The sequence below is a fragment of the Lytechinus variegatus genome, chromosome 1 (genome assembly GCF_018143015.1).
Source record: "Lytechinus variegatus isolate NC3 chromosome 1, Lvar_3.0, whole genome shotgun sequence".
In the NCBI taxonomy this organism is placed as follows: domain Eukaryota; kingdom Metazoa; phylum Echinodermata; class Echinoidea; order Temnopleuroida; family Toxopneustidae; genus Lytechinus; species Lytechinus variegatus.
Window position 1 is genome coordinate 25,706,182 of NC_054740.1, and position 13,894 is coordinate 25,720,075.

The 13,894-nt window shown below is 37.4% G+C and overlaps 1 protein-coding gene across 1 annotated transcript in view; it reads left to right on the top strand.

The window, feature by feature from the left end:
• Positions 1–9,766: 9,766 nt before the first annotated feature.
• The window catches only part of LOC121429985 (NXPE family member 3-like), a 28,382-nt gene continuing 24,254 nt past the window's right edge, over positions 9,767–13,894 (top strand). The window contains exon 1 of the mRNA XM_041627258.1: positions 9,767–9,782. Within this exon, the coding sequence (XP_041483192.1) occupies positions 9,767–9,782 (16 nt within the window). The remainder of the gene's footprint in view (positions 9,783–13,894) is intronic.

Sequence of the window (13,894 nt, forward strand, 5' to 3'; positions counted from 1 at the left end):
TCTATTGCTATATAAGTAGTAATATATATATTGTTTCCCTTTTCCTTTTTTTTTAAACTGTACCTATAGCAAGAATGTCCGTTCTTATTGATTTATTTCCTGTTTAAGGATAACTTATGATTATTACATACTGTTATTTTAGGGAACTTGCCTTGTAACAAGCTTTGCTTTTTTTGCATGTTCCCCCCATATCCAAATCTGTTCATTATTATTATATGCTTTATCGTTCAGTAACATCAATTGTGTAATTTATATGTATGAGTTATATTATATACTTTGTGATATCATGGATATGGAAATAAATGAAATGAAATGAAATGAATTACTAGCCATCCTTGATGCGAGCGGTTTCCCTATAGTGTTATGGAGAGAAAAAGGGCGTGTTCCGTTTTCCCAAAATATATGGGGGTTGGAGAGTTGTGAGGTAGTGTGAACAGGTGAAATATAGAATAACAGGGGATTTCTATTGGAGCTTTAGATTCTCTGTGGGGTGTAGTAGTCAAGCGGATTCCAAAGATCACACATTACGTGTTGGCTTATACACAGTGATAAGCCAGTTCGTAGTTCCTTTTCTGCGCATGATCAAAAGATTCTACGCATGATCAGAAGAAGGTCATTTGTACTAAAGTGACATGGTGCTTTAAAATCTAATGAGATAAGCACCAACTTTGATGTCTTGATTATTCATATATTCTTTTGAATTGTCGCTTTCATTTACATCCACAAAAAACAACAATGCTTCCACGAACGACTGGTATTTCACAGTTTGCAAAGTACATTGTGCAACATGCTAAGATATGCATTCAAAGTAGGAATGCAACAAATGCCTTCATTACGTGTTCATTTGTGTGCTTTCTAGTCACCTGGTCTATTCAATTTCTTCATCCTGCTATGTAAGGCAAGCTTACGTAATATCTTGCTTTGAAATCTGCCTATCATGATGAAAGAAATGAAAGGTCATTTGACCAAAATTATCCATGAAGTAACTACGAACTGGTCTATTCAATGATACATCATCAAGCAGCATTTGTACAGGTTATCACAATATACATCGTTACCAATTATCCAGAATTGTATTTGCAGCTGTAGAAATTAAGCGAGCAATGTTTATTTCAAAACTTTTTCCTAATTCAGCCCAGTTGAAGAGGAGCGCATGGAGTTCGCCGTCCAACTCTGACCTCAGCCAGCATTGAAGCTAAGTGATGAATTACCGCGAAATTCCGCTCTTCATGGCTACATGAGCGTTACAACAGAAAAACTAAAGATATTCTTTGGATCGAACCCATTCGATTTTTTTTCAATTTGATATTGCTGATTGACATGTTTGAATATGATTGAAAATCTAACACTGATTCTAGAATTGGTAACTATACTGAACTTTCTTTGACCAAATTGGGAAGATCAATGACTTTGGACCTATTGTTTGACTGGCGAAAAAATTAGGGCTATTTTACTGTTTCAGTTGATGAATTTGATCCCATCATAGTTATCTTCATAAATGGCAATTTATTTTCAAAATGAGCTGGCTACGATACCCTTTTTCCTGTCAGATATGAAATGTTAGATATATAAAATATCAAATGGTAGTAAACATTCGACTCTCTAATTTCACTTTTTAATGATTTTTTTAAGTGCCATTTTAACACAATATACATTGGTTACAGTCCAGTTTCGAATCCAATTTAAGATTATGTTATTAGTATATCAATGTTTCTATGGACTTGGTCCTTAATACTTTAATGATTTAGTCACTGTGTATAAGCCAACACGTAATTTACGTTCACAAAACATGAATTTATAGTCAAATATTAACAAAATCGTATGGCGAACGTTCATTTGCTCATGCAGCCCCTTTTTATGGAACAAAATCTCTCAAATTCCCTGAAAAAGATTGATTCAGTCAAGAAATTAAAACAGCTCTTAAAACATACTTACATGTATATAGATTGTACCTTGCCTAAAAAAATTGAACAACACCTTTCTTCCTCTCCTTTGTTTTCTCAAACGCATATATACTATTTGCTATGTGTATATGCGCTATATAAAAAACTAACCATTATGATGATGATTATTATTATTATTTAGGGTCAATGTTCTTTGACCATGTTGGGGTATAACGTAACTCTAGATCGTATGCCTGCATGAAACTTGGTCATGAGGGCAATGAAATACCACCGATTATTTTTCGATGACTTTCAGGCCATATGACCACAGTCAGAGTTTTTAATTCGTACCTCAGTGATTAGTTGGGGTCAACGAACTAAATATTTTGTTATCAAATGAATGATTTTTACTGTGAATTATTCATCTTATTTTTTTTCAAAGTCATCACTGCTGGTATCGATTATTAAATCGGGTAATGCAGGCGTGACGTGCTCCATTTGTTTTGTCATCTCCAATCCCCCGCCTTTCCTTACTGAATCATGTGTGTCCTTCCGTTTGTTTGAGCGCGATTTTCTCCGTTGTTTTCCAATCAATCGAGCTGGATTTTTTTCTAAACATGGTTGAATTGTTCGCAGATCGTCGCGAGGAGGGTTGTTTGTTGTATTTTTTTTACAATTCGTAACTTTCTTACGAGTAATAAAAGAAATGAAAAATATTAATCTAGTTTTCTTTCTTTTCCCCATAAAAAGGCATCCTTTACACTTCGATGGGCCGGGAAAACGTTTGTTCGTGTAATTCTTGTCCATCCAGCCGAGGCCGTGAATATTCTGAGACGAGCTCGTGATAGGTCTTTGTCAAGATATGGCTACTATGGACGATTCACCGGGACAGTTGGAAATGAAACTGTGGTAGAAAACACACTTTGCAATCTTTACGCTCCCCGGCAAGATGTAAGTAGAAAAATAATGCACAATACAACTTTATTCTTTCTGTGCTTGTGGAGATGCTCTATGCGACCAAAACTGCGTCGCGTTGAGGCCGTGGTGTCGTTCGGTATTCAGGGGGGGGGGGTGCAGTCAAGTTTTGAGTACATTTAATCTTCATTTTTTTAAAAAGTATTTCGTTAGGATTTTATCACTAATGCGCGCACATGGCCTTGCACACAATTTTTCCGGAGGATGGAAGGGGGAAGGCAAAACGGATCAAAAAGAGAATGGAGGAGAAGTGAGCAAAAAAAAACAAACAAAAAACGAGGATGCCAGACATGGCGTATGGGGCAACTTGAAGCGGACGAAGCGAGTATCTGAAACTTTTGAGCAGTTTCATTAAAAAAAAAAACGAATTTTGTGATAACTTTCAGTGGCATGATATTTATAAAATATCTCATTTCACCCTTTTCCTTTCATTTTCTTTCTTATCCCTTTTTCTTGGTCACTAAACGTTAAAAATTTAACAAAAGCTAAATTGAAAAACAAAGAAAAGGGGGGCAATGAAAAATAACACGACCGGGTTGCAGAGGAAAATTATGAGCGGGAAGAAAGATGGACTGATACAACATTGTGCTATAAGCTTGCTAAATTTTATGCAAATAAGCTACCATCTATAACACCCCCGTTCAATCACTGGCGTACATGCGCAGGGGGGGGGGAGGTCATGGTTCCTCATCCAAGAGGAAGCACAAGAAATTATAGGAGACAACGTATCCTTACTATAATTTGGCTAATCTTGTGTGTCCTTCCGTTTGTTTGAAGCAGCTTTTCTCCGTGGTTTTCCACTCAATAGAGCTGGAATTTTTTCTAAACATGATTAAATTGTTCACAGATTGTCATGAGGGGGGTTGTTTGTGGTATTTTGGTCGCATTATTTAAAGTTTTTTTACATTTCGTAACTTTTTGGCATTCCTTTTCGCAGCCCTGAGTATAGCTTCGAAGTTCCCAGTCCCTTTTACCTCTCTCGGGTCAGCGAAATACAAAGCGTGCATGATATGCCATCATGCCGACAGAGATGCGCTCGGGCTGCATTATTATGCATGTGTGTGCGGCGCTGCTGAAACGTTAACAACATACCGTAATCGGCCGATGTCCTCAGTGGTTAGGGTTACCGTACCGGTGAGTACGACTTTCTGACACACCTATTCATTTTATTATTGCTAAATTTGTTAATTAAAAGGCTTAAGATCTAGAAATCTAGGCATTATCGTGATACTGGGAACCACCGTTCACTTCATTATTTCATACAGCAGTGCTTTATTCAGTCACACGCACGGTTCCCCATTTCCACCTCCATTCACTTCGTGCACAAGTGCGCGTACACAAATCTACGAGTGGTTCCCCAAAACACGATTTGGCCGAAATCTATAGCCTAGCCCTAGCCTAGGCCACTATCAAATGCTGGTCATAAGTGGCAAGAAAGTTTTTATGTTATAGGCAGTGTATACAGCCACACGCGTGTGGTTATATCCAATACTAGGCCGGTAAGCACTAAATAAGTACCAATCCTGCAGACGCAAGCTCATAATAAATCCTTACTATAATTTGGCTAATCTTGTGTGTCCTTCCGTTTGTTTGACGCAGCTTTTCTCCGTGGTTTTCCACTCAATCGAGCTTTTTCTAAACATGGTTACTTTGTTCACAGATTGTCATGAGGGGGGTTGTTTGTGGTATTTTGGTCGCATTATTTAAAGTTTTTTTTTTACAATTCGTAACTTTTTGGCATTCCTTTTCGCAGCCCTGAGTATAGCTTCGAAGTTCCCAGTCCCTTTTACCTCTCTCGGGTCAGCGAAATACAAGTGGTAACACTACACAAATGAGCTTATTGTGTGCAGATATTTTAGCTCCTTCACATCTAAAACCTTTTCTCTCTCTCTCTATCTCGCTCTTTTGTATTCTTTGATTTCTCTATCTCTTCATCTCTCTCTGATTTTCCCACTGTCTCTCACATTCATTTTCCCAACTGTCTCTCATTTTCCTCACTCTCTGTCTCTCTCATTCATTTTTCCCACTGTCTGTCTATCTCTCTCTCATTCATTTTCCCCGTGTGGGTCTCTTTCATTTTCCCCTCTGTCTCTCTGTCATTCATTTTCCCCTCTGTCTCTCATTTTTCCCATTCTCTGTCTCTCATTTTCCTCACTGTCTGACTCATTTTTCCCACCACCGTTTCTGTCTCACTCATTTTATCACCCCCCCTTTCTCTCACTCTCACTTCTTTTCGACGACATCCTGCCATACTTATATATGATTGAGTAACCTTTAATTTAAAAAGTACAAACAACCGCAGTCTAATGTACATTGTAAGGTACATGTGCAATGTACTTACATATTTATTTCTGACCCAATACATGTAATCATAACATTTCTATATCACAATAATTGCCTCTTGACTGCTTACTGAATACACCGTTATCTAATACATTTTTCCATTTTATAGTTAGATTTGGATTTCACTCTGTAATGATTATTGAAGTTCTTTCTCCAGTTCAACCCAAGATGCTTAACTTAATTGAACATCCTATCTATATTGAAAGAGAAGTCTGCTATGAATCAGTTGTCTAAATATATTTCATCAATAAACTGGCTTTCAGTGTGAATAGGCAGTCTAGCTGTACATACAAGAATGTCACCCCCACACACTTTGGTAAAGAAAAATGACTCCTACCCCCTGTGCTGCCACGGGTAATTGCTGCTAGTCCTAACTATAATTTGGCTAATCTTGTGTGTCCTTCCGTTTGTTTGAAGCAGCTTTTCTCCGTGGTTTTCCACTCAATGGAGCTGGAATTTTTTCTGATCATGGTTAAATTATTCACAGATTGTCATGAGGGGGGTTGTTTGTGGTATTTTGGTCGCATTATTTAATTTTTTTTACAATTCGTTACTTTTTGGCATTCCTTTTCGCAGCCCTGAGTACAGCTTCGAAGTTCCCAGTCCCTTTTACCTCTCTCGGGTCAGCGAAATACAAAGCATGCATGCCCCGCTGAGGATACCGCTACACGCGTCACTTGCACTTGTACTCTATGCAGCAGCAGTAATCGCAAACGCGTAACACAACTCACAAGCGATGTGTATTTCTTGCGACGGTACATGTTGCAAAACTTCATCACAAAGGTTTTATCTCCCGATTTCTTTGACATACAAACAATATTCTCACTTCACTGTCACCTGCTTGCTGATCAGGTGAGAATGAAGTGAGAATATTATTTGTAGGCCTATAATCTATGTCAACATCAGTGAAATTGGGAGATAAAACCTTCATGATGAATCTTTGAGGTTACATTTTCTTGATAATCAGGTCAATCCAATGACCTACCTACCCAGTTTCATTAAAAAATCCTTTATATTTAATCCTGTATTTTAACAGATTCAGCTACCTGCTACTCAACGCTCCAAAATCAAACTGCAACTGTGCCAGTGCTTTGTTGTACACAGTTCAGTGCATGGTTAGTATTTTGACGTAAAATGTAATATTTATATTGAATGATTGATGCCGCAGTAAATCTAAATTCCAACATATGATGAAGTTGTTTGGTTGAGTCAGATAATCAACTCAGTGCTAAGTTCCAAAACCCAAAATTGAAATTGTCTTAAATAGATTTCCCATTAACCCTTTTATTTAAAGGCAAATTTTATCAGATTTTCTTCTGCAAATTGGCAACACTGGCATTTTTCTTTTTTTGCTACTGTAACACACATTCAATAAAATTAATGTCTCTAAAATTCATTTACAAATAAATTAACTATATTTAAACATTATGTTTGCCAATTCATATGTAAAACTTTATTGGTGTGTGATTAAAAAAATACAATTCTTTCTATTAAACATAAAAACCTGTGAGGTAAAGTAAGAGTTTGAACACTATATACACTATTACAACTACTACTTTTAATAATAATAACAATGATACTATTACTACTACTTTTTTTATTGGGGGGGGGGGGCGGGCGAAAATATGTTTTGCCCCCCACTTTTTTGTTTTGGGGGCGACTGCCAAGCCCCCCTCCCCCCCCACTGGGGGGTAAGGGTCTAGATCTAGTGTTTCTGCCCAGTTTCATTAAAACATCCTTTATACTTAATCCTGTATTTTAACAGATTCAGCTACCTGCCACTCAATGCTCCAAGGCCAAGCTGTGCCAGTGCTCTGTTGCACACAGTTCAGTGCATGGTTAGTATTTTGACGTAAGACATAATATTTATATTGAATGATTAATGCCGCAGTAAATCTAAATTCCAACATCTGATGAAGTTGTTTGGTTGAGTCTGAAAATCAACTCAGTGCCGGGCTCAGTGCTAAGTTCCAAAACCCAAAATTAAAAATTTCTTAATAGATTTGCTATTAACCCTTTTGTTAAAAGGAAAATTTGATTAGATTTTCTTCGGAACATTGGTAACACTGGCATTTTCTTTCTTTGCTACACACATTCAACAAAATTAATGTCTCTACAATTCATTTACAAATATAAATGAACTATATTTAGTACACTGTTGGTCATAAAGGTTGAATATTTTTTTCACCAAATTTTCACAGCGTAATTATTACAACATGATTTGAATATGGCATTTATGGTGCATGATAACCACTTTACTTTATTATTCTGCCTTTTACACTCGTTTGACAGTGATATTTTACAAGTTTATGTCCTAAGCGATGGATGTCATGAGCATAGAACAACAATGACGACAATATACAGTAAATTAAAGGATCATGAATATTTATTTTCAATCTCTCTCAGTTTTCCAGATGACTTCTTTTTTGTGATTTCATGGACAAATTTGCATCAAACTTGAGTCATTGTTCTTACTCAGTCGCTAGTATCGGGTATGTCCACCCCTGGCACGAACCAGCGCATGCAGACGTCGTGGCATGCTGTCCACAAGCTTGTTGATGACGTCAACAGGCATAGCGTCCCATTCTTCCCTCAGAGCATCTACCAACTTCTGCAGATTTTGAGGAATGACCTCTTTGTCATTGATGGCTCGGCCTAGGGCATCCCATGCATGCTCTATGGGGTTCATATCCGGCGAACAAGCTGGCCATGGCAACTGTACGACGCCCTCTGCCTCTATGAATTCCCTTACTGCAGCTGCCCTGTGCGGTCTAGCGATGTCATCCTGCAGTCTGAAATTGTGCCCATACGCTCGTCTTGCATATGGAAGACAGTGGAACTCCAAGATATCCCTGTAGGCGGCGGCGTTGACGTTTCCGTCCGGAACCACCAGTGGCGTTTTCCCTCCATAATGGATGCCGGCCCATATCATCACTGAGCCGCCTCCGCCTTGAGTCGTCTCGTGGATACATTCATCGCGAATGTTTTCCCCGGCTAATCGACGAACTCGTTGTCTCCCATCCTTTCGGTCAAGGATGAACCGGCTCTCGTCCGTGAAGACCACATGTTGCCAATGTCCTGGATGAAGCCTTCTGTGCTCCCTAGCCCAAAGAAGACGAGCTACTCTGTGGCGAACAGACAGGCGTGGACATTTGGTCAACCGTCGTGCTCGGTAACCATGTTGGAGCAATCTGCGATTAACGGTTGACCGGGAAACGTTGATCCCATGATACCTCCTCCACAATCGACGAAGACGGCTCGTGGCCAATTTCCGGTTTCTCCGGCTGAAATTCAACAGTTGGCGATCATCTCTTCTTGTGGTCAATCTGGGACGTCCTGGAGATTTCCGTGGCCGCACATTCCCCTCCTCACGTTGACGTTTCAGGATCTTAGAGACTGCACTCTGTGATATCCCTAGGACTTCTGCGATATCAGTCTGCAGCCCTCCTGTCGCAGTGCTACCACTCTCTCGCGTGTTGCTGTTGCCGTTGGACCAGGCATAGTCCAGGGAACGTCTCTACAGATTTTTATTTCAAACGGTACAAGGAACTCGAAAAAATGCAACCTTCTTATACACAGTGCCAAATCAGGGAAAGGGATAGAATATCACATGCATAGGCTTTTATAGTCTACAACAAAAGAATTTATTAAGTAATCCAAATTTCTCATGTAATAATGTCACCTGTGTAATGGGGAAACATTATGTAATCACTCAATTACCATTTTGTCTACGCGTAGCCTTTCAAATACAAACAAAACTGTCGACTTTTATTCAAAAATATTTTATTCCACCTTTATGACCAACAGTGTATTATGTTCGCCAATTCATATGTTAAACTTTATTTCTGTGTGATTTACGAAATACTAATGTAGTGTGATCGTAATAAACAAGCATTGATAAAATGATTTTACAGACAGTCTCATTCATTTAATCTCCCCCCTTTTCTCTCACTGTCACTTCTTTTCGACATCCTGCCATACTTATATATGATTGAGTAACCTTTAATTTAAAAAGTACAAACAACCGCAGTCTAATGTACATTGTAAGGTACATGTGCAATGTACTTACATATTTATTTGGATTTCACTCTGTAATGATTATTGAAGTTCTTCCTCCAGTTCAACCCAAGATGCTTAACTTAATTGAACCTCCTATCTATATTGAAAGAGAAGTCTGCTATGAATCAGTTGTCTAAATATATTTCATCAATAAACTGCTTGGCTTTCAGTGTGAATAGGCAGTCTAGCTGTACATAAAAGATTGTCACCCCCTCCCCCACACACTTTGATAAAGAAAAATGACTCCTACCCCCTGTGCTGCCACTCGTAATTGCTGCTAGTAATGATAATGAAATTAAGGGAAACAATGAAATGCGTTATTTTCTGAATTTAATGGAAAAATCCAATATCAATAGGCCTTTTTCCAGCTCGCTTTGTCAATTCAATTCACTTTACTCACATCCATAAAAAGATACAATATACATTATTTTATTAACTATAAAAACAATACATAAACAAATCAGTTTAATGACAAACAGAAATAGTAAAACCAACATGCAGTGGACATGGTGGATGTAGGATGTAAATTTTACCACATTGCTATGTTTGTCCCCTTTGTTTGTTTTATTTTTATAAAAATATAAAAAAATATATAACAATATAAATACAAGAGATACAAGGAGTAACATATACATACATAATGAAGTAAATTCTAAACATTGATTAAAAAAGAAAAGAAAAAAAATGATTGATTGAAACATGTTAAGAAAGTTAAAAGATCAAACTTAAGACAAGAGACGGTTGGATAACCCATGTTCACAGCTGCACCAATAATATGTGTGGCTGGTCTTCCATGGGGACCAAGTAAAAAAGAGAGTCATAGAGGGAAATGACAAAAGAGGGAAATGAAGGAAGAAAGAAAAGAAAAGGTAGAAAGAAGGAGAGAAAAAAAAATCACTATCAGTTTGCTTACTCCTACCCTACTACCACATCCCCCCAAAAGAAATCAGTGTCTCAAATGTGACAACGCTTATCTAAAAGAATTTAAGGTCATACAATTACGAATATTATCTGGGATACTGTTAAACAACTTTTCCCCCTCTAGAAAAATGTGCGTTTCCAATAATTAGTTCTGGGTTTGGGGAGGCAGAAATTATTTTTTCGAAAATGGTAAGGTCTTCAGGTGTAAAATATGTATTTTGTTAGATATTTGGGAGCCAAATCATGGAGGATCTTAAACATCATTGTTTGAATATGAAAGTTTTGCCTAGACTTCAAGGTTTGCCATTCCATTATTTCATGAATTGAGTCAGTAGAAACATGTGACCGATTATTAATATTAAGGATAATTCTACCCAGTGGCGTAGCTACGGGGGGGGGGGGGGGCCTGGGGGGGGCACGTGCCCCCCCTGAGATTTGGTGTGCCCCCCCAGGTGCCCCCCAGAAAAAATTGGCAGAGCAAAAAAAAGGAGGGAGAAAGAAGAAAAGAAAGGAAGAAGAAAGACAGAAGAAAAAAAAGAAGAGGAAAATGAGAAGAGGAAGACGAGTGAATAAAATAATGTGAGGGGAAGACTTTCAATTAAAAAGAAAATCTTTCATGTTACTACATAAAATTTTTGCTTGCGTTTCGCGCCAGAATTGCCTGTTCGATGATATTCATATCTTGCTCAATAGGCTGATATGGAGCAAGTTTTTAAGTCAATATACAAAACATATTTTAGCTCGGACATCGAGCTTTCATTATTTTTTTTTCATTTACAAATTCAAGTGCTCTGTAAAATGTCCGTTTTATGGTCTACATATCAGCATTTGAAGCTCACGCTGCGTGGTCACAATGTTTGATTTGCCAAGTTATATTGTCTACGTGTATTCCATAATGTTCCATTAAACAAATGTATCCAGAATGCCCATATTCTAGGTCTAAATCTAAAATATGCGCGATAGCCTGCATGTTCTTTATCTAAAATGTACTTAAATTATCCAGTTTCACATCAGAATATCAATAATTGTCTGCTCACGCTTAACGATTGCAATATTAATGATACCCAATTGACTATATCCTATTTTTGATTTACAAAATATGAATAGTGTGTCCCGCTTTTATGTCTAAAATCTCAATTTTCTTCCTCTCGCGCTTCGCGCTCGCACCAATTGTTTAGTTACGTACCTATCCCATTTATTAATACAAAAATTAGAATGACCAATTTTTAGGTCGGAATGTCAAAAAAATTTGCTCGCGCTTCGCGCTCGCATTATTGAAATATATTGGCGTTCGCAGTAACCATCTAGTTACATACGAATCTTCTTCACATTACACATAACATTGCCCAGAAAATTGAATTTTCAGAAAAAATACACGAAAGTAAAAAAAAATCGCTCGCGCTTCGCGCTCGCATTTTTCATAAGGCTTCTGAGATTATTTCATGTTTATGTTGTTTTATAAGAATAAAACTAAGAAGTGACTGATCAGGGAAAATATAGGTGAAGATAATTTCGGGCCCCGTCCCCTATTGGCGAAAGTTGGATCCGCCCTTGTGACACATACACACACCGGAAAATGGCCGGTGCCCCCCTGAAAAAGCAAGGACCCCCCAGTGCCCCCCCGGGAGAAAAATCCTAGCTACGCCACTGGATCTACCAGCTCTATTTTCCTACTTTTGTAGCTGATCTGTACATTTGTCATAGGAAGATTGCCATATTACATCAGCATAATCCAAGTTGGTTAGTACAACGCTCTGATAGACAATTTTCAAATAATTCCTATTGATAAATTTACTTAATCTACGGAGGAACGAAATCATACGACCCACCTTTTCACTTAAGTGGTTAACATGAACATCCCATTTCAGTTCTGAATCAATATACATACCCAAGTATTTCAGCGAAGATACTTGTTTGATGGTATGACCATCAATTCTTAAATCTAGTCCATTGTGTTTTTTAGCACATGTCTATTTTCAAAAAGCATGCACATTGTGTTGTCATAATTAATTTTAAGTCTACTCGAGTCCATCCATCTATCAGGAATGAGCAACTCTCTATTTAACGTTGATTGAACTACGTGGGGATCTTTATGTGAAAAGTAAATCACAGTGTAATCTGCATAAAGATGGATGTTGCATGACTTGAAAATAGTAGGTAAATCATTAATAAAAATTATAAAAAGCAATGGACCTAGTATCGATCCTTGAGGAACCCCTTGCCTGATTGGTAATTCTTTAGAGTTGCAGTTATGAATACATGTTACATTCTTTCTGTCTGAAAGGTAGCTATGGAACCAGTTCAAATTAGTTTCTTTAATCCCAGCTCTTTCACGTTTTTCAAGTAGACATTGAATGTTAACCATATAAAAAGCTTTTTGGAGGTCAACGAAGACCGCACCAGTGTACTTATCGTCATCAAGGTCTATTAACCAATCATCCATGACTTTGATTAGGGCGGTTGAGGTAGAATGATTAGGACGGAAGCCTGATTGGTCCAAAGTGATAATGTTAGTACAATTTAAACGTTGTACGAGCTGTTTATGGATTAATCTTTCAAGAGCCTTCAATAAACAAGAGAGAATAGAAATCAGTCTGTAGTTATTAGGATTTGATCGATGACCTTTTTTGTGTAACGGAATAACTTTGCCAATTTTCCATTTCTTTGGAAAGACACCTTGAACGATGGATTCATTCAAAAGATAGCTAACTGTACGTATAATTTCATTTATGGACATTTTTAGGATATGAATGGGTATTCCGTCTAAACCCACGGATTTCTTATTTTTCAGTTGTAGTATTTCTTTCAATATATCATTTTGACTATTAACAGTACAAAGATGTTCGACTGCCATACCAATAACGTTTTCATCATGTACTAAGTCATTTTCTGTCGAAGAGGCCAGGTTCAACAAATTACCTATTTGCAAAATATTGATTAAATTGGTTGGCCATGGTTTGACTTTGACTAGATTGAGGTGGAGACGAAAAAATGTTCTTGGGTAACAAAGAAGATAATGATTGTTTTCCATGAATTATTAGATTTTTTTTATCTTTGGTTAGTTGTTCTGATCAGAGATGTTACTTTATTCTTTAATACACGATAATCTTTCCAAACATTCTCATTTTTTGTTTTGATAGCCTTGTTTTGGCCATGTCTCTTTTCTTCATTGCTTGAAATATACTTTCATTTATCCATGGTGATTGAATTTTTCGAACCCTCTTTGTCTTAAGAGGCATATGTGTATTTACAACTTCTAGGAATAGCTTTTTAAATTCATCAGTAGCTTTATCGATATCATTTTCCAACTCAACCTCAATCCAGTTTTGATGAGTTTAATCAGACTAGTACTTATTGATATCAACATCTTTCAATTTCCTGTACGTACAATACTTGACACCAGAATGTGTATGATGGGATTTCCAAACGATATAGCTCATCGAATGGTCACTAACACCGTTATGTATAACACCAGAGGACTTAGAACTTAGAATCATACAACTATTGTTAGTTAACATGTGATCAATAAGAGAGGCAGATTGACTTGTAACTCTTGAACATTCAGTAGTATTGACAAAATATAATGAGAATACGTTGTTAATCTGCTTTTATCGTTTCGTGGTACAATCGTCAACCTCTTTCAGGTTGCTATCACCCATGATAATAAGATAATAATTGTGGATCCACTAGCATGCGTCAACAAAGAAGAAGAT